The following is a 19,205-nucleotide window of genomic DNA, read 5'->3' on the forward strand; positions in this document are numbered from 1 at the left end:
ATAAAAGTACTGGTGTCGAGAAACCTAAAGCGAGTATTGTGGTGCCTGGGAATGCATCGTATATATATTCTAATTACCGCTATCTTAAAAAGACTCTTTCGGTTTCGATATCGAGAGGGCGGCTTCTCGGTGACGTTTCATAACAGTGTGACGTCACGGGGATATAGAAACTCGCGACGTTCTAGCGGCAAATCAGTCATCTGCTCGTGGTGCACACAGAACAACGATGAGTGAATTGTCGTCCAGTGACGCTGACAGCGATTTCTGCGATTTAGGCTGCATGCAGGCCGCAGAACTCGCAAACTCGGGGGAACTGTGTTGACTCGTCGGGATAATGTCCATTGCCGTGGTTCTGGCTTGTAGATGCTCAGCGACGAAAACTTCAAAGTCAAATTAAAATATTTTTATACGTGTTCTCAGACTCCGGTGTGTGGAAGGCGTTGGCACTGCATACCAAGGAAAAGAAAAAATGTCCCTTTTGCGATGTCTCAAAGATGTCAGTACTCCTTTAAGTCACTAGTGATAAATGTTAGCCCGAAGGCCTCCCGTAATCTACCCGCCGTGGTAGCTTAAAACGTAACGTCACGCTGCTTAGTTCGCGGGTTCGATTCCAGTCCACGGCGGCCGCATTTCGGTGGGGGTGAAATGCAAAGAACACCCGTGCGCTTAGATTTAGGTGCACGATAAAAAAACCCCAGGTGGTCGAAATCAATCCGGAGTACCCCGGTACAGCGTGCTTCATAATCGTATCGGGGTTTTGGCACGTATAAAACGCCAGAAAAATCCTCCCGGAATCTGGTGGTTCGGGACTTTCAACCCCGCAATTTATACGTATTTACAGCTTGTACGTGACGTCATTGACGCAGGTTCTTAACGCACTGATACTCCAAGATGGCGGATATGACGACATCAAGGCAGCATAATCAGGTTGTGGTTAACCTGCGTCAATGTGATAACGACGCCGCTGGAATGTTTTCGGCCTCGGTACATGAATAACGAAAGAACGTGCATATACAGTGTACTCATAACATTAACGTGACATTACATGCTTCGCGCCTCACCATGTTGGCATTTCAATAAGTCAGTTTCAGTGACGTCACTGCAAGCGATCTATATGGTCGTGATATGCCTGTTTGCCGATGAACTAAATGAGAACTATACGTGGTGAGCATTATACATGTATGCAAACAGGGAAGTGACCAGAATTTTTTTCGACGGTGAGAAGGGGGTTCAACTACTTTTTGTGTGTGTTCGTGCATGTGTTCGTATGTGTGCGTGTATATTACACATGCAAAATGAAAAATTTTCGGGGGGGGGGGGTAATGTTGACCCCCCCCCCCTCCCACACTACTGGCTACGTCAGGATAACAGAAGCGTTTCTGTGCGTGGGTGCCACATAATGGAGCTTTTCAACAGCGCAAACTGGGCTGCTATATGCGGTGTCACACTCTGCAGCAAAAAAAAAAAAAACTGACTTGAATTGCCAAGTACAATCTCTTCAACGTTGTATGTGGAGTAGCCGACGACGCAATAGTTGCCAGCACTTAACTGACGCGAATAAATAGAAAAAGAAAGCTTCGACGTACTTAAACTTCTGGCGAGAATGTTACAACGCACGTAAAAAAAAAAGGAATGAAATGGTCATCGAGCTTGTGTTCTCTCACCGCTTGATAACACATCGGGATTGGAAACGCAGTCACTAGCGGCTGCATGGTGCGGTCTATCCAAAAAGGCAACTGTGTAACAGCAGCATGACCGGTGGTCGCAGTCTCGCAAAAGAATAAAAAAAAATAAAAATAAAGATAGCATAGCGATTCGAGGACGTCTGTGCGCGGGATAGGCTCGGAGACACGAGATAGCTGCCGCTGCTGTAACGGGAGCAGCGTGAGCTGCGTGGGCTTGGCGGCCCGTCGCTTTCCAGTCGTTGGGCGGATCGAGTTGCCTCCATCCAAGGATCGGCGGCGAAAGCGTCGCATATGCGCCAGCTGCGATTCCCTCCACGCTGCCGTTGGTGACATGCAGGCGGCATCGATTTAATTCCCCATTTAAACGTCGCCGCCGTGGTCGCCGGTGGCTATGGCGTATACTGCGAGAGGGTGTGCGACTTTTCTAAAATGTTTGGTTATCTACTGCTGGTCACACGAGGTGGTGAAATCAAGTTTGATGATAAAAACTCGCAGGGTCCCTTACGCATTCACCTAAGACGACTCGAAGGCGAAAGTCATCTTCTTTTCCTTCTCAGTCGATGTATTGATTCTCCCTCGCACTCCTCCGATACATTTCTGCTCCTAACGTGATTTTGCACTGCCTCCAGGATCGGAGGCATTGCAGGCTTTCTGCACCTAATCAGGTTTTGCACTGCCTCCGTGATGGGCCCACGTTTGACCAAGCGACAATGTCACGTGGTTACGTCATCATTTGACGTCGCGTTATGTAGCGCCATAGTGACGGCGTGGTGACATCATAATGACGTCAAACGTTTTGGTGTCTGCGACGTCATGATTCATATGGTGACGTCATTACGTGATGATTTTTTTTTTGCGTCACTCGTGTTGACGCCGACGCTGTGGGACGCCGCCGACGGTCAATTTTCGCGTTTGATCAGGCATCTAAGGCTTTCTCCCTAATATCTTACGTTTTATGTGCCGACACCACGATATGATTGAGGATCGCCGTAGTGGAGGGCTCCGGAAATAAGTTTTTGTGTCTACCGTCTTTTCCGCCGCTTTACGATTTTTCAGATGTTAGCGGCGTTTGTGGTGTCTTGACTACTCTCTTGTGTCCCTGTTTGCACACCTTGTCTTTTTAAATGGCCCTTAAACAACCTCTGCATACACAAAGAATGAACGTGTTATTTTCCTTGGCGTTTCCCTCTTTTCGGCGCAATTAGTGACGCCAGCGGTCTGTTCACGTGACGTCACGAGGAGATAACCTCTCGGTTGGTCCAGATACGAGGAATATCAGTAGTGGATTGTCTCCTACCCTGCTTTTCCATGCAGTCGCACGCCCGTTCTACCTTGCCTCGCATAATTATCATGCGCGATCAACTGTTTTCACTTCGTCTTGTACGTTTTCGACTGCGCAAGCAAAGGTAACGCCGTGTTAGCCGAAAAGCGCGAAATCCTGATAGGCTTAACGCTTAGCGCAGTCATCGTCCGCGTGTTTTATGAAGAAATAAGTGGCGAGGAGGAGAGAGCACCTTTAGGAAGGTTCGTGAAGGCGAAAAAGAAACAACTCTCACGTCCTTGAACTCGGGAGTGGTTTCGGGGCCCTTTAACGTGCACTAACATCGCACAGTACTCGGACCTCTAGCAAACCGCTTCGATCGAAATGCGACCGCCGTGGCCAGGATCGAAACCGCGGCCTTCGGGTCAGCGGCCGGAATCAAGTTGGAGGGTACGTTACAGAAAAAGTGTGATTGGAATTAATCCTCCAGAGCCTTCCGGTACGGCTTCCATCATAATGTACTGGTGCGGCAGAGACTTCGCGCGGCGAAACACGAGAGCGCGGGCTCGTATTCCCGGCTAAGGCAGCCGGGCCACATATGAATGCATGGGGGCGTATATAGCGTCTCAGAGATCGTGTGTTTCACGTTACTGAGCATAGGCGTGAAAAAAAGGTGAAATGTTCTGCTTCAAGACGTCGTTTGTTAAAGATCATGCTTTAAAGGGCCCCTCAAAGACGAGAAGCGGTTTCTTCTTGCTCGACCACCCTTCCTCCGATCTCCTCCTCGCCACTTATTCCTTAAAACACGTGGAAAGTAAACAATAACGAACCTATCAGGAGAGCGGTTTCTTGCGCAGCGAAATAGCACAAAACGAAGTGACTTCGCGCACATTACCAAGGCAAGTCAGAACGGGCGTGCGACCCTACAAACTAGGGGGCAATTCACGATTGATATCGTGTATGTGGACCAATGGAGAGCTCCTCGCCACTTATTCCTCCATAAAACACGTGGACTTGAATGTACTAGAACAAGGTTCAAGCGTTGAGCCGAGTCAAATGGCATCCGGTGGATTTCAGTGGCGCTTTGTGTGGTTTCGCCTTCAAAACACATTCGCGGCATACTTTGCGTTGCGCAAGGCGCCACGCTGTTCTCTTCTGCGCAGTCGAAATAGCACAAAACGAAGTCAAGGAGAAATCATGGTGAAGTAGTCGCCCAACCTGCGGAGTCCCTCTCAAGATGCGTTCCTCTACTTCGGAGGTGAGTCCTCGATAGGATATTTGTGTTTTCTTGTGTCATCTTCAGAAAAAAAAGATGCAACTGGGTGATTCCATGTAAGTCGAACAGACGATGGCGGACCTCTCAAATTCATTTCAAAATTTTATATATTTTAGCTGATGAGTGATCCGATTTGTTTTGCCGCAAAATTTTTTGACAAAGCGAAGAGGTGGAGTGGAGGCTATCCGCTCTGGGGCCAACTTTCGTTATGAATTCACAAAATATATAAAGATAGCTGAAATTTATTTACCTAAATATATATGTTTTTGCTTCCCAGGTATTATTAGTTTTTATGTGTATGGCAAGATTTTCTTTATTTTGGATCCAATGGAGAGCTTATTCCTCATGCCTATCTACCAAACGTCACGTGAACAGACAATGCTGGTCCACTTATTCTCCTCCACATCGTCACATTAGAAAATGTTGCATTCCGTTGCTAATAGTTACGCCCCTCCAAAAATACAAGGATGGAATTCCGACGCCAAGTGTATAAAAGAAGAGAATTTCTTTATATAAAAGGCCAACAGTGCCGGAAAAGGTGTCGCGCACTGAAGACGTTAATTTTGAAATTATTTGGACACTGCAGCGGCCACGAGCGCGGAGCTACAGAGGTCGCTGTAAGTGACGGCGCAGTAGGGGCCCTCAGACCGATTGAGTTAAACGCAACACCTCTCTAGGATACTGGAGCTTGAAGCCCTCTGTTGCATCTGACTACGGAGATTGAAAACTCTATAAGGGACAAGCTCGTTCAATGTGCCACAGAAATCAGTTGCGATGGTGAACGTGGCGCTCCAGTGGCAAAGCAAAATATGACGAGTCAAATGCGCTTGTCTATATTAGATGTCGGCAGCAGAAGGCATGGCCGCGCGTTCGGTGATTTCGGCGCGGAAGTCTTGTGCTTTGCTCTTACTCTACTTCCTGCCGAGAAAGTATAGCTCTGGGCTATTGTGGAGTCTTTCGAAGCACAAGAAGCTTAAAGGAGTGACACGAATTTTTAAAAATTTCGGATTGTTGCAAATAAAATACTTCAAAACACATTCGACACTTTCGGCATACTTTGCGTCTGCGCAAGGCGCGAACAGTGCCGTAGAAACAATGCCGAGGTGGCTCAAAAATGGGCGCAAAATAAGTTGCACGTGTATTTGTAACGCGAGACGTTCGCACACCGCTCGAATGTGCCGTTTTTTGTTTTTTTTTGTTCGCAGCGCTTCTATATATTCCCGAAGAGCCGGCAACGCGACACCGTTGCACCGGGACCAAAATTAACGTCTTCAGTGCCGGCGACCTTTTTGACCTGCTGGCCTTTTAATAAAAAGATCAAGGAGATAATTTGGGCAAGATAATTGCCCATCCTTGCCTGGTCTCATTGGAGGGGCCGAAGTGCAACGACATTATGCATGTTTTTAATGACTGAAAGCTGATGTGGAGGAGAATAAGTGCCAAAGTTTAAGAAATTAAAAAAAATTTTTTTTTAATTGTCAACCTGCGGCTTGAATTAGATCATATCTCCTGAAAAGTTATATCTCAAGATTTCAGTTTGGTAGATAAGATGCGAAGCACATGTTCCTACGAGGCAATTTTGAGATACTTCAAAGGAGGCCATTTTTGAGTCAGAAGCAAAAACCATATATTTAGGTAAATAAATTTCGCTACCTATCTTTAATATAGCAATTCATAACGATGGCCAAAACAGCAGAGCGGATGAGCGCTCCACTCCACCTTTGTGTTATTTTTCTTGTGAAAAAATTTTTGGCGGCAAAACATCGATCTCTTCTTTCCACTCATCAGGCAGAAAAAAAATTTTGAAATAAATTTAAGAGGTCGACCAGCCCGTTTGTTCGCCATCACCCTACTGCGTCTTTTGTTTGCTCTTGCGCTACACTCTAAGAAAGAAATTGAGTATTTGTGGAGTATTTCTGCCGCACAACTAGTCTAAAAATGAAGGGCGATTAAAAATGATGTTTTTTTTTTGTACCATGACAGTAATCATCAGCCAAGCGTGCTTTCCTTGCGTTATCACCGCGCTCCCGGCGCTCCCCTTCACGAACGGCGTGCGCGATATTAGCTTGACATAGCATTCTTGATAGGAAAGTGGCGAGAGCCGAGCTTTCGAGTAAGGAAACGCGAGCTTGTGAGACGATGGATTATTGTTCCGTAGCAGAAATACTCCTCAAATGCTCGGTTGTTTTTTAGAGGGTAGACTTAAAACGATTTTGCAAGGTCGTTTTCAAGACAACGACCGCCTCTATAACAAAATGACCTGTATGACGAATTATTTACGTCCCACATTTACGGGAGCGTTATGGTACGTGACCTTTATAGTAACGTATTTTGCAAGTCATAAATGTCTCCCGCTGTACGTTGTCCCCATTGTACTCGCTTGTGGGCGATGTCAGAGGTCCCGTCCTTTGCCTCGCAGCGGTGGTGGGCGTGATGCCATTCACGACGGTGCTGGCCAAGCAGCTGGGCATATCCGCCGCGCTGGCCGGGCTGGTCAACACGACCCTGCTGTTTCTGTCTATTCTCATGCGGTTCGCATCGGGCTCGCTCACGGACAAGATGCAGAGCTCAAGGGTCGTCTCATCGCCGTCCATCAGCGTGGAGAGCTTTCTTCCACTTCCTGCTCATATTCGTGCCGCCCATCAAGCCGAGCACGGTCGATATCGGCGTCCCAGCGACCGAGAGCGTCTTTCCCAGACGACCCACCAGGCTCCTCTGTTCTCCCACACGTACATCGACGACTGCCAGCCGTACAGTCCCGAGCCGGTGCCGCTGCGCTGTCGCTACTCGGCAAACGAGAGCAGCAGCGTAACGCAAGACATCGCGTTTCCCTTCAACTGCAAGCCTCATGTGCCACCAGGCGCGTGGTGACTGCCCGCGGACGAGCTCGCCGGCGACACGAACGGCTCGGCCTTCCTGGAGGCCGCCGACAAGATGTGCACGGTGAGTTGTCATTCGGCCCACGCAGCCGAACCCGATGAGCACGCCCAACCTTCTGGCTGTTCGCCATCTTCCGTGTGCTAGGCGGCACTGCGTTTGGCGTCGGCATCTCGCTCGCCGACGCCGCGGCGTACGCCATGCTGCGCGACCGCAAGGAGGACTACGGCAAGCAGCGGCTCTGGGGAACCATCGGCTGGGGCGCGCTGGCGCCGCTCATCCGGCTACCTGAACGAAATGGCCACGGGCGGCTCGCCCTACATCGACTACAGCCCCGGCTTTACATGCTGGCCGCGTTCACCGGTTCTAGACCTGGCCAGCCTGTGCTTCCTGGACGTGCCTCGCTCTGCGACGTCCAAGCAGCTGCTCAAGGGACCTGACCGAGGTGCTGGTGAACCCACGCGCGCTCTCTTCACTTTCTCGGTGCTCAACATGGGCTTCCTCATGGGCTTCGTCTGGAGCTACGGGCTCTGGTACCTCCAGGACTTGGGCGCCTCGCCCACTCTGCTGGGCGCCAACCTGGCGGTACAGTGCTTCGGCGGCGAGGTGCCCGTGCTCTTCTTCTCGGGCTGGATCATCAAGCGCATCGGGTACGGGAACGCGGTCAGCCTGTCCATCGCGGGCTTGAGCCTGCGGCTGGCCGTGTACAGCTTCGGCACCGACCCCTGGTCCATGCTGCCCGTCGAGGTGACGCACGGCCTGTGCTTCGGCCTCTTCTACGCCGCCATGACCTCGTACGCAAGCTCGGCGGCGCAGCCCGGCACAGAGGCCACCATGCAGGGTATCCTGGGAGGCACCTTCGAAGGGCTCGGTGAGTTCTAGCGACGGATGTCACTCCACGGCGTCACAGAAAAATGTTTGGCGTACAGATAAAAGCGACGGAAAACGGACAACAGAGACGCCTGTTTTTCTTTACTTGTGTCCCGTTCAGCGCGCCTAAGTTCTTGCTATGACGAATCTCTACAAATCAACTAAAGTTTCTGTCGTTACACACAATAGGCTCGTCAGAATGATGAATTGTTGGCAAGTTATGGTCATTTCTTTTCACTGCTCAATATTCGAGCTCTATATATTTGTTGGCATTGTATACCGGCAGAGAAGAAAGAAACAGCCGTCGTAAATAATATAGCAGCCCTTGTAGGCGTGTTTTAGTGATGAAGGAATAGTGACTGATAATATTATTAAATGTGAGCTTAAGTTACATGCCATCTTTCATCTCTTCCCCCTCCCCCCCTTGAAATTAGGAATAGCCAGCGGTACGCTCGTTGCTGGCCAACTCTACACCGAGGTCGGCGGCCGGCAGACCTGTTACATCTATTTCATCTACAGTATCATCTTCCTGGCTTTACACGTTGCGGTCGAGATGATCTTCACCATCAGGGAGGCCAGACGTGGTAAGTGCAGTATATTACGATGTCTAATCTTTTCTTACCCCTTATGGGGCTAGTGAAACAAACCTCGAAAATGTGAGGCCAAATCCGAGGAGCTCGAAACGGAGACAGGATGATTGCCACTACTAACTGTTTAATTAGAACGTCTAGCCTTCGGCTATATGCAGCGCCATACCAAGACGTGCGCAGAACCGCAGCCGTACGTGGAAACAAAGATAAAAGAAATGATTTTCAATTTCGTGCGACCACATCTAGCAAATGGCTTTCTGGCGTGTACAGCTTTAAAAACGAGTCACTGATCCAACTGTCACCAAATTGATTGATTTGGAAGGCCTCTAAGAGAGAGGAAACATTGGAAAGGTAGGGAGGTTAACTTGACTACGTCCAGTTTGCTACCCTACTCGTGAAGAGTGGAATAAGGAGGCAAAAGAGAGGCAGAGATTTCACACACGCACACACTGTGTGCTGGGTTCTCGTTTCTGCCTACAATTTCGATATATGAGAAGCGTGGTTCACACATGCGGAATTTACAATGTGTTGGCATGTGCGCACCTTCTTTATGACGGCTAAACTTCCGCGCTCGGTCGTTTATGGATCGGCCGTTTTGTCGTATGTAGAACTTGTCACAAGAGAGATGTATGCGCCAAACCACTCCGACAGCGCATTCAAGAAATTTTGAGGTTTTGCTCTTGCCACAGCCGTCTTTCCTTACTTTGTTTATAAATAGCGGGATGGATGCGCAGTCGGCGTTACGTTTCGCGAGAAATGAAAGGAAGCGCCATTTCGCGCCCCACGTGCCGGAAGCGAACGTGACTTCGAGTCTCTTTCCATTTCTCGGATGCATCGGTTTCACTAAGGAGCTATAGGCAAGACGCATTCTTCGCGTAACACAAACCGCTGGTTTTGACGCGAAGCATACCGCGTGATTTTTGTACCTGCGGCTTGTCAAGAGACGGGTTTCTTCCGGGAATGAAATGAAAGACTCGTCGGGCGTGATTACTGTCCCTGGAGTCTGTGGCCAGGGGGTAACGATATACGTCGAATTTCGTAGGCGTACTAGCCCGAACTACCGAACCTCGCCGTCAGTGAGAACCGCTCGTCAACTCTTTCGAGTAAGCCGGCGTCAATTCTCGCGAGCTGTTTACAGCGCACGAACTGTTCTGTGAATTCGACACCACGTATGAATCGGAACTTATCAAAAGATTTTAATTTTCGTTGAACAAATGTTATCATATTGCACTATCATATTTGAGTAGGTTAAACGAAGTAGCTCCATATCCTGTCTTAATTATTTCGTAGCGCTGCCCAAATATGATTTTGAAGCAGTTCACATATCGATTACAAGCACACGGGTAACTTGGACCAGGGGCGTATCCAGGAGGGGGGGGGCACACCGGGCCCGTGCCCGCCCACCCCCCCCCTCCCCCCCCCGAAATTTTTTCCCCCATGGGATACAGAGGACAAAATGACACTCGACCCCACTTATCTGCCCGGACCCAATGTCGAATCAAGCAGGAGGAGGTCCCCCCCCCCCCCCCCCCCCGAAAAAAAATTCTGCCTACGTACGTCACTGACTTGGACCATAAGAGAGCGTATTTTAGTATGTTTTCATCCTACAACAAACGTCGACACAGGTGAAATGAATACCCGCCACTGTGGTCTAGTGGTTAAGGTGCTCGACTGTTGACCCGCAGGTCGCGGGATCTTCGATGGAGGTGAGAATGCTAGAGGCCCGTGTACTTAGATTTAGGTGGACGTTAAAGAACCTCAGGTCGTCAAAATTTTCGGAGTCCTCCACTACAGCGTCTCTCATAATCATATCGTGGTTTTGGCACATTGAACCCAGCATTTAATATTATTAGGTGAAATGAATATGCCAGCCACCAGTGCGACACGTTGCAGGACTTCATTGGTCGTGACACATGACCTGGACACTCTAGCACGGAAACTGGTGTAACGTTAGCAAGTAGGAAAATAGCAGCGGGGATTAGAGAGGAAATGGACGTAATTGGTATTTAATTAATAACAACTGAAGTTAGCCAGGTCATGAGCGAGGTCATGTGACCCTTCGTGCAGGTAAATAGCTGTTCTGCTAAGTAACATAATGGGGTTACCGAAAGGAGATACGCAAGTCGAAGACTACATAGTGTAAGACGGTGCTGGGCGATAAAAAATGTTTGCAGAGATAAATCGCAGTGAGCTGACGCAGTACGAGCGTAATGGGACATCACAGGGAAAAGTCTTTCACTTAATAGGAATTAAACTGGCCGAAGATGCTGATAATCATGGTTATGGTGCTTCTTCGGGAAGTTCGGTGTGTAGCTAGTTAGGTGCTTCATGGGTATCTAGAGCGAAGACCAACGTTTTCTACTCTCTGGCACTTAGTGTTGTAGTTGTTTTCTGTATTGGCCCCGAGAAGTTGGGATGGCGCCACCTGGCGGGAGGCCTGGATGACGTCACGGCAGGGACTCTTCGACGCCCGCCGTGGCGCGCCTACATAACTGGCGCTCGCTTCGTGCGCTGTTCCACTGTTTGCGTTTGGTGTCTCTGAGTTTCAGACGAATGACGAAAACAGCATCGATAATGTTCCTAGTAAAAGGAGAAAAAGCTATACATTTTTGTTTTCTGTACAATCGCCAAGGGCGCCCGCACTCCATCGTGCGTGCACACTTCGAAAGGGGGGATCAGGTTGTGTTGTGTCGCGCTACTAACCTCGAAGATGGGTTTCATTCCTGACCACAGCAGCCTGCATTCCGACGAGGATGAAAAGCAAGAACATACCTGTGCTTAGATACAGCAGCACGTTAAAAAATTCGAGGTGGTCAAAATTAATTTACAGCATGCCTCACAATCATGTCGTGGTTTCTGACGTTATTAGGAAGCGTTGTTCACGGGTTAATCCTTAGGAGATGTGATGGTTTCGCCTCCACAAGTGTTATTTGCATTGGACGCGTCCGCGATATGCGGAGAGCATTTCTGCCGGTCTGCCAATTAAGCCCCGCGCGCGGTTACAAAAAGGCATGCAGTATCGAGTCTCGCGAAATATATTTAAGCGCTCGCCCCAGAATACCGCCGAAGCTGTCATTTTAGTTTTTCTTGTGTACTTGCTCTCTGATCGTAGTTTCAAGTTCTTCTTGCAATAATTTCGGTGCTTCATTTCACTACAAAAACAAGTTGAGGTTAATTGCGGAGACTTCTTATTGCTGTCAGATTGTGTCTTCATGCAGCATTATTGCAACGGCGCAGTCACGCAGTTTAGATGTCACTCTTACATAAATGTTCCATCCATTTCATTACCCCTGAGCAGCATCAACCTGTATGTATAGACACGACGTGCGGGACCAGTCGTCGCTACATTGAGGCGAAGGACGTTTAATTATTACGAATGTTTGAGTGCGTCGTCGGAACACTGCAGTACGCCCATTTTGCATTCTGGCGTTTGTCTGGCAAGCGATTGCTATCAGAAGTGCTCGCTCATGAAATGAACATTAACGTTTGTGACGCGGTGGTTCATCGGATCAGCAGTTCAAGCAAATCAGGGTGCACGACTACATTATCCCTGACGACTGTTAGGAAATCTGTACATATATCCAAGTATACCAACATCTCAGCATTTCCGAAACAGTTGTGTGTGTGGCACCGCGATTCTGTCGAATCGCCTAGATTATTTACAGAAGCAGACGCAACTTTTACGACCGACCGAAATGTGCTTAGTGAATTGAAAACGCCGTAATTTCATTTGTAATACTTCCGGAAACGTGTTTTAACCTTGGAGTCTATGTCGTGTTGTAATAAGGTTAGAACTAATTGGCATACATATTTTAGCACCGATTTCTTTGAGTATAGGCAGTGAAATCAACTATGCAATGTCTTGCTGGCATAACCCTTCTCAGTTTGTTTTTTCGTTCGGACGAGAGTTTGCCTATCCAAAGCTATATCATCGAAACTTTACATGACTTCGTTAACTTTCGCTAGTAAAAAAAGCTTCCACCTTCTGCCTTAGGAGATTTGCATCGTAAAATTGAGGTGTAATCGCCACTGCATCGCGAAAGAGCGGTAGACGGCGGGCTCAGGAAACTGTAATAGCCGGAGACGGAGCAGGCGAGTCCTTGCCGTGACGTCACATCGGAGCGACTGCAGCGACGCCAGTGTTCGTTCTCGAGGCTAATAGACCTTCTTTAAGCTGCACTTGCGCTTGGTGCTGACTTTATGCCACTGATAGAGTACTGACCGCAAAAAAACCAAAAAGCAAAAAAAAAAATCGACGACTTTTTATTTCTTTGATTGCTAGACTTGTATTTGCGATTAAACAGATCTGATACATTTATAAAGAGGCACTGAAGGCAAATAACCTTTTATGTCAGAGTAAAAAGTCAATGTGTCGTAAAGTCTAAAGCGTCAGTATAATACACAGGAGTGCTTTAGTCATCGAGAAATTAAGGTAAATGTAGGACACGATTCGCACCACCAGCGGAACAATCTTGAACACAAGCCTGATGACGTAGTAGGGCCTCAGTACAATTAATCACGAGTACTCAAACTGCCCATGACAAACATTTCATTTCATTACAACACGAAATGAAATGAAACTTGTGCATTTCGGTCCCATCCATGCGAAAAAGAACTTCTCGACGTTACCCTTGAGAACGACGCAAGTTGCGTTTTTTCCTGGATGTGCTCCGCTAAAACCTATTTTTTCCCGCTGCACCGATGCGCCGCTTGTCAGGCAGTGCGGGCATGGCGGCTGCTACGCCAGAAGGCCGTTCTCAGATGCGGGCGGTTTGAATTGCTCTAACGATATGATGACCGCTAAAGTGTGATTTACTTTCAAACTAAGCGTTTCCTTGGCCCGAAACAAGCACTACGAGGTTTCTGGAACCCTATTTCGACAATCGACGTCGACATAGTTATTTGCCTTTAGTGTCCCTTTACGGAGTTTTGCGCGGCCTGCCTGCGTGAACGCTTACAATATCATCTGTTTTTTTTTTTTCCTCTTCCACGCGCCTGCGCAGAATCCGTGCTGAGTGGCTCTCAGCAATCGCAACCAGAAGCGGAACAGGACCCCGTGCTGACGACGAAAGGTCGGCAGCCGGATGACTCCCGCAATTCCAAAGAGGAAGAAGATGAAGACGTCGTTTGAACGGTCTCGCCTCGGGACGCAGAGTTGTTGGCGCCGTACTCCCTGCCACGGACTCGTTAACTGGGCGTCACACTATTAGGACGCCCGTGCGAGAAGGTTGTTCTCGCCTTCTGAAGGCACCTTCTCGACCACGACTGCAGGGCGCGCGGCCTGTTGCGAAGCGCTGCGCCGCGCGCTATCTTTATTTTGCCGCCCATAGACGGCAAAGTGTCGTCGGTGGCTCAATGTATTTGATAAGCCTGTATTTTTTTGTTGTGCGTCGTTTTCGTATGTTTTAAGTGTACATTTCAATATAAAGCGTATGATTTTTTTTTCTTCTAGTTTTGGTTCGGCATGGCCGCGTTGACGGTACACAGCCGAATATGTTTGGCGGCTTTGTTTAAATGTAGAAGACGCGAGACGAGCCATACAAAAAGAGGATGTTATCTGCTTAGCGTTATATTGCCTGAGAATCGAGAAATCGGGGCATAAATGTTGTACTTAGTACATATTGAGTCAGCGCCTGCTTCTTCTGATGCCATTCTCACAAATTAGACAGCAATGAAAATCGTGCGAGGCTCGATAACGAAAAAAAAAAAAAAAACCGTGTTCAACGTCAACGTAACGTATTATATTATTCGAACGCCTTGTCAGCTTCACGGAAACTAGGAAGTGCGAGAAGTGTAAATCAAGTGTAAATCGGGTGTTTACGAACGATGGACCTTAATTGTTGAATTTTATTGTTTCTACCTAATACCGTTCTTAATTTTTACTGTTTCTTACACCAGTAGCTATTCTGTAGTTTGCACTGCTTTAGTTTATCGAGCGCATTTACCAAATCCATGTACCTGCGGCTAAAGGTGTAACACTACACGCAGAAGCAAAGTACACAGCGGATTATCTGTGATCCTTTTGTATCGCGTTGCATAGTCTGTTTTAGTATCTTAGTTGCTGTTCGATGAATGTAGATTTAGCATTTACGATGTGATGAACATTTATAGGGGACTTGTATTACCTACATCCCGACTTCCTGTCACTGTGGAAACACAGTAAATAAACATTGAGATGGCTTGTCTAATGCACTAGATTCTCATAAATGTATGGTACCATTGTTTTGAACATAGTCAACTCTGTAAGCCTCCTTTTTTATGCAGTCGCTCATTATTCGCCACCATGGGGAAGCTTCATTTTTTCTATAGTGCGACTATACTTTCAAGCGTTGCGCCGTAGTTTACAGTCTGCTTAAAGCTTTCGCCTAAAGTGTAAGCTTTGTGCCAATATAAAGTTGCTCTCGGTTTGAATATTCTTTGCAGCCCTTGAAGAGAGGGGTGGTTCTGATACTCGATCAAATCTCGTACTTTCCTGCATTATGAAATATTTTTCTTCTTTACTTCAAGGGTCGCTACGTATTTACTATTAGATATTGTCATAGGGACGTATAACAGCAAGAACGTGAATGACTGTGCAACACTGTCCGCTATGACCGAGAACACATGGGTTTTAGCCATATTTTGGAACCTGAGCGTATGCTTAAGCTGTTAAAAGGATGCTCGTCTTAGTGGCAATTACCTGCTTATAACTGTTTCTCGTAGCACCTCAGCAGTTGTAAGTACAGACAATCTATCCCATTGCAAGCATATCGCATCGCGGTCAGTTGTAACTTGTATGATATAGCCGAGAAGTTGTTACACTCAGGTTCAGTTTGGTTGTGAATTACGCTCACACTTTTTTCTTGGGCAGGCATGCACGCATTCGCCGACACTTTCGTCTCTTGGAGAGCTCGTCAGTTGCGGCTAATCGAAGCCTGCTTTATTATTATTATTATTTACACTTAGGTTTTACTGCTGCGATTTACTTGCGCGTCAGGTTTTAACAAAACTATCTTAACCTTGTGTCTGTGTGTGTGTGTGTGTGTTACGAGTGTGGGTGTTGTGACGACGGCAGTGTGAGAAGATTGTAATATATAGCCTACTTCGCACGACAGTGTTTTCAATAATCCTTGCAAGCACTGGTTTACTTCAATAGCATGAAAGTACAAGTTTAGCAGGCTTCTACTTGACCTCGCTAACGTTCCCAGAGTCGAGCAAGATTGCGATAAACATGCTCTTACAACTTGCGTATACACCATTGTTTTCTGGACTATAAGACGAACAGTGTCAGACATGCGCGTAATTTTGCCTTGCACACTTCTGCAGGGCGGTGACTGGTTGCAAAGAAAAAAGTTAAATGCAGAGCCTTAAGCGTTACTTGGTTTCTAAGCGGCACATTGGCACAGCCACAATATGTTATCATATTGCACGGTGCGCTGAAACCGCTAGTCGACGCGTACAGTGCTGATATACCTTCAGCAGATGTTCTGCGTCCGTGTGCTGACACGCTGACCTGCGTGAAAACCTACTTGACTACTTGATTCGGATTTTGTCTCGAGGAATGAAGACTAGATCTTGCGACAGAGTACTGCGGCGGGTCTCGCGTCTTAAGCCAGCCTTTTGTTTTTTATACATGGAACACTCTAGGAATGCTGAGCCCACTTTGGAAACAAGGCGATCGCGCGAATATATATCAGTTTGGCAGATCGAGGCGCTGTAAATATGTCGTCGAGGATAGCTGCACTTGGTGCCCGTGAATAGCACTTTATGTAGACTTGCACGCAACGCTTTGGGTCGCCATGAAGGAAGTCTCAGCAAAAAAGGCATTTAAGCTTGCGCTGGGCGATTATTTGCAGACTTTAATTAATTAGCTTGTCACTACGGCGTACTCTGTATACGGTGATGCATAGTGTACGCGCTCTCTTGGGGACCTTACGCGAGGCGTGCTTAGGTTTGCGTGCACAGATTTAACATGTAATATTAAGTTCCGAACAGTAAACTTTTACTACGGAACCACTGTGAAATTGTTTATCATGTCAGCGCGCTGCGCAGTGGCGCTGTTCTTGCGGGCCGAGCCGCATCGCCACTGTAATGGCGCATGTACCGCGTGATCCTTTCAGTAGTCGGGACATGCCCATTGTTGGTCTCGTTTTCTCTATACCACACCTTACCTCACATTTTTCTAATGCGTCGCGAACTGACGTAATACGAAGAGAAAAAACAAACTCGATGGTTCGTTCGTCCCGCATGGCGATCTTGTTGCAAAGCCGCGATAGAATGGAGCACGCCAGGAAGTGTCGGTGGGCGTCCTCGATTATTCGTCCCTCATAATACCACACCGCCTGTGGTGGAACGTTCAGCCAAAGATCGTTGCGTGCGCATAGGGTCAGGTGGTGCAGGACTTTCGGAGATTGATAATCGAAGACGCTCAGTGTTCGTGTGGTACCTTCAAGACAAATCCTACGAGACTCGCGTGGGCGCATCACTTTTCCTACCCAGCCAGTACGCTGTCAATATGTGCAGCGCTTGCTCAATCGACGTCTATATGGTGTAGTTGCCGGAGTGGTTTGGGGTTGGGGGTAACTAGAAATGGTCAAATCTGTGTCATACTTTCAGATCAGTTTATGAAAAGGGATGTGTGTGATGTGCGATTCTGAGATCGCGAGGTCAAGTTAAACATTTTTTTTGTGGTATATTGTGTGTGATTTGAGTGACACGAATGATCTCGAAAGGTGTCCGGCTATGCAGCAACTTATATTGCCCAAATCTGTGTAGTATTCACCTGCGAAACACGGCGTGGCGCAGCGCGCACTGCCGCGTACAATACACGTGCCTGTAGTTTCGCCTACGCAATTATCGGACCATGCTGTATAGCGAAAGAAGGAAGGAACGTTTTGGGAACTCGTGTGGTCACGAAGTCCTGTGGCGAACTTTTCGCCCGAGTGTGTTTGTACACAATAAATTTTCTCCTTTTTTTATACCTGCTGTCTCTTATTTGCTGCATCGCTCGATGGGCCTGTAAAGGCTCCTAAACTTGGATTCATCCCGCATATGAAGCAGCTGTCGGGAGTGCGTAGCGCTGTGTATCACAAGGTCTAAATCGCGCAAGGGCAGAGCGGCAACCTGCGCGCCTCGAGGCCTTTGGAAATCTAGGTGATGTGGAAGACACAATTTCCGGGGTTTTACGTGCCAAAAACATGGCATGATTATGACGCATGCCAGTAGCGGAGGGCTCCGGAAATTTCCACCATCCGGTGCTCTTTAACGTGCGCTTACATCGCACAGTACTATCGAAATGTTAGATGAAACATTCTTGAAAGATCTTCGCGAGGACATATTTTCGATAGTCATGGAAACAATAAGTTCAAGGTGAGGCTTTGTTTTGGAGTGCAGGACCTAAGATGACGCATAACGTTAATGGAGCGTGACGCATGCAGTCCGTTCATTTGGCGCTCAAAGCTATAGGTTCCTCGTCGCAATACGCAGGCATACCTTCTGCCCTCAACGCAACCGGAGTAAAGATAATTGGTACGCTCTAAGTGTTTGTGAATGCCGTCTTCAGTCGAAGCCACTGGTACAATGTGTCCGACTGAAGAAGCACGCACCGTGGAATTCTCGATCTGAAGTCAATCGACAGAGGCGATTCTTTTTTATAGGCGTAATTTTTGTCATGCTTTAGGCATTTGCCTCCGTCAGGAAAATCAACATCTTACAAAGCTTTTCAAGTATACTTTGGGCAGCCTCAACTCGGCCAATTAATTTACTTCACGAAGCTATCGCTTCGCCCAGATTCCAACTTGTGCACTGGATCTGCTCTGTTTTGCGCTTGTGCTGGAGGCTACATTGGAAAGGAGGAGGAGGAGGAAGAAGAAGAATAAATGTTTACAAGATTGCGCTGTCGCGTCCCAGAATTAAACTTTTATATGCACAGATCCGGTCTGGCTCGTTCCCCCCGGTGTTCATTTTGTAATAAGGAGGAATGAATTGAACACAGTTTTCTTACCATGCAGTGTCTTCCGTTTGCTAGGGAAAAACACTCGCAAAGAAGCATTTAATCGAACTGAATTGAATTTCGCTACTTCAAATATTTTGTCCTTGGGAACCTCCTCATTACGCCATTCTCACAGGGACGTCTGCTCCGCTGTTGAAAAATATTTTATTTTTATTTCTACATACCGCAGTCCATCATGGGCTATGTAAGGAATGGCAATAACATCACATGTCAATTGCAGACAGAAAATCGGTCATTGGCAAAACGCGAAAAATTCTGGGCAATGCATTCAACCGTTCAATTTAATTTAATTTAGTTTAATTGAATCAGGGCGGTTTGGACTCGGAGTTCGTAAATTACCACTATTAAGGCGAAAGCCTTAAATGCCTCATAAAGCACGAAATTTGACCGTCGGCGTCCTCCGGCGTCGGGGACGAGTGATGCAAATAATGATCACGTGATGACGTCACCGTATGACGTCACGTGTTGCTGTGACACGTGACATCGTGTGTTGCTGTCCCCACATGACATTTTAGCTTGGTCAAAAGGGGGCAGATCACGCAGTCAGTGCAAAACCAGGTGAGGTGCCTCCGATCCTGGAGGCAATGCAAAACCACGCTAGGTGCGCAGAGCTTTTGGAGGGTGGCGGGGCAGGATCAATCAATCGACTGAGAAG

At 47.6% G+C, this 19,205-nt stretch overlaps 1 protein-coding gene across 2 annotated transcripts in view; it reads left to right on the forward strand.

The window, feature by feature from the left end:
- The window catches only part of LOC119381711 (major facilitator superfamily domain-containing protein 6), an 85,014-nt gene extending 67,496 nt beyond the window's left edge, over positions 1–17,518 (forward strand). Inside the window, exons 4-5 of one of the 2 annotated variants that reach the window (XM_049412469.1) lie at positions 8,404–8,553; positions 13,563–17,518. In XM_049412469.1, coding sequence (XP_049268426.1) covers positions 8,404–8,553; positions 13,563–13,690 — 278 coding nt within the window. In that variant the 3' untranslated portion in view covers positions 13,691–17,518. The remainder of the gene's footprint in view (positions 1–8,403; positions 8,554–13,562) is intronic. The other variant, XM_049412468.1, reaches the window with a different exon arrangement.
- The last annotated feature ends 1,687 nt before the right edge of the window (positions 17,519–19,205 follow it).

This window comes from Rhipicephalus sanguineus, chromosome 2 (assembly GCF_013339695.2).
Source record: "Rhipicephalus sanguineus isolate Rsan-2018 chromosome 2, BIME_Rsan_1.4, whole genome shotgun sequence".
NCBI lineage: Eukaryota > Metazoa > Arthropoda > Arachnida > Ixodida > Ixodidae > Rhipicephalus > Rhipicephalus sanguineus.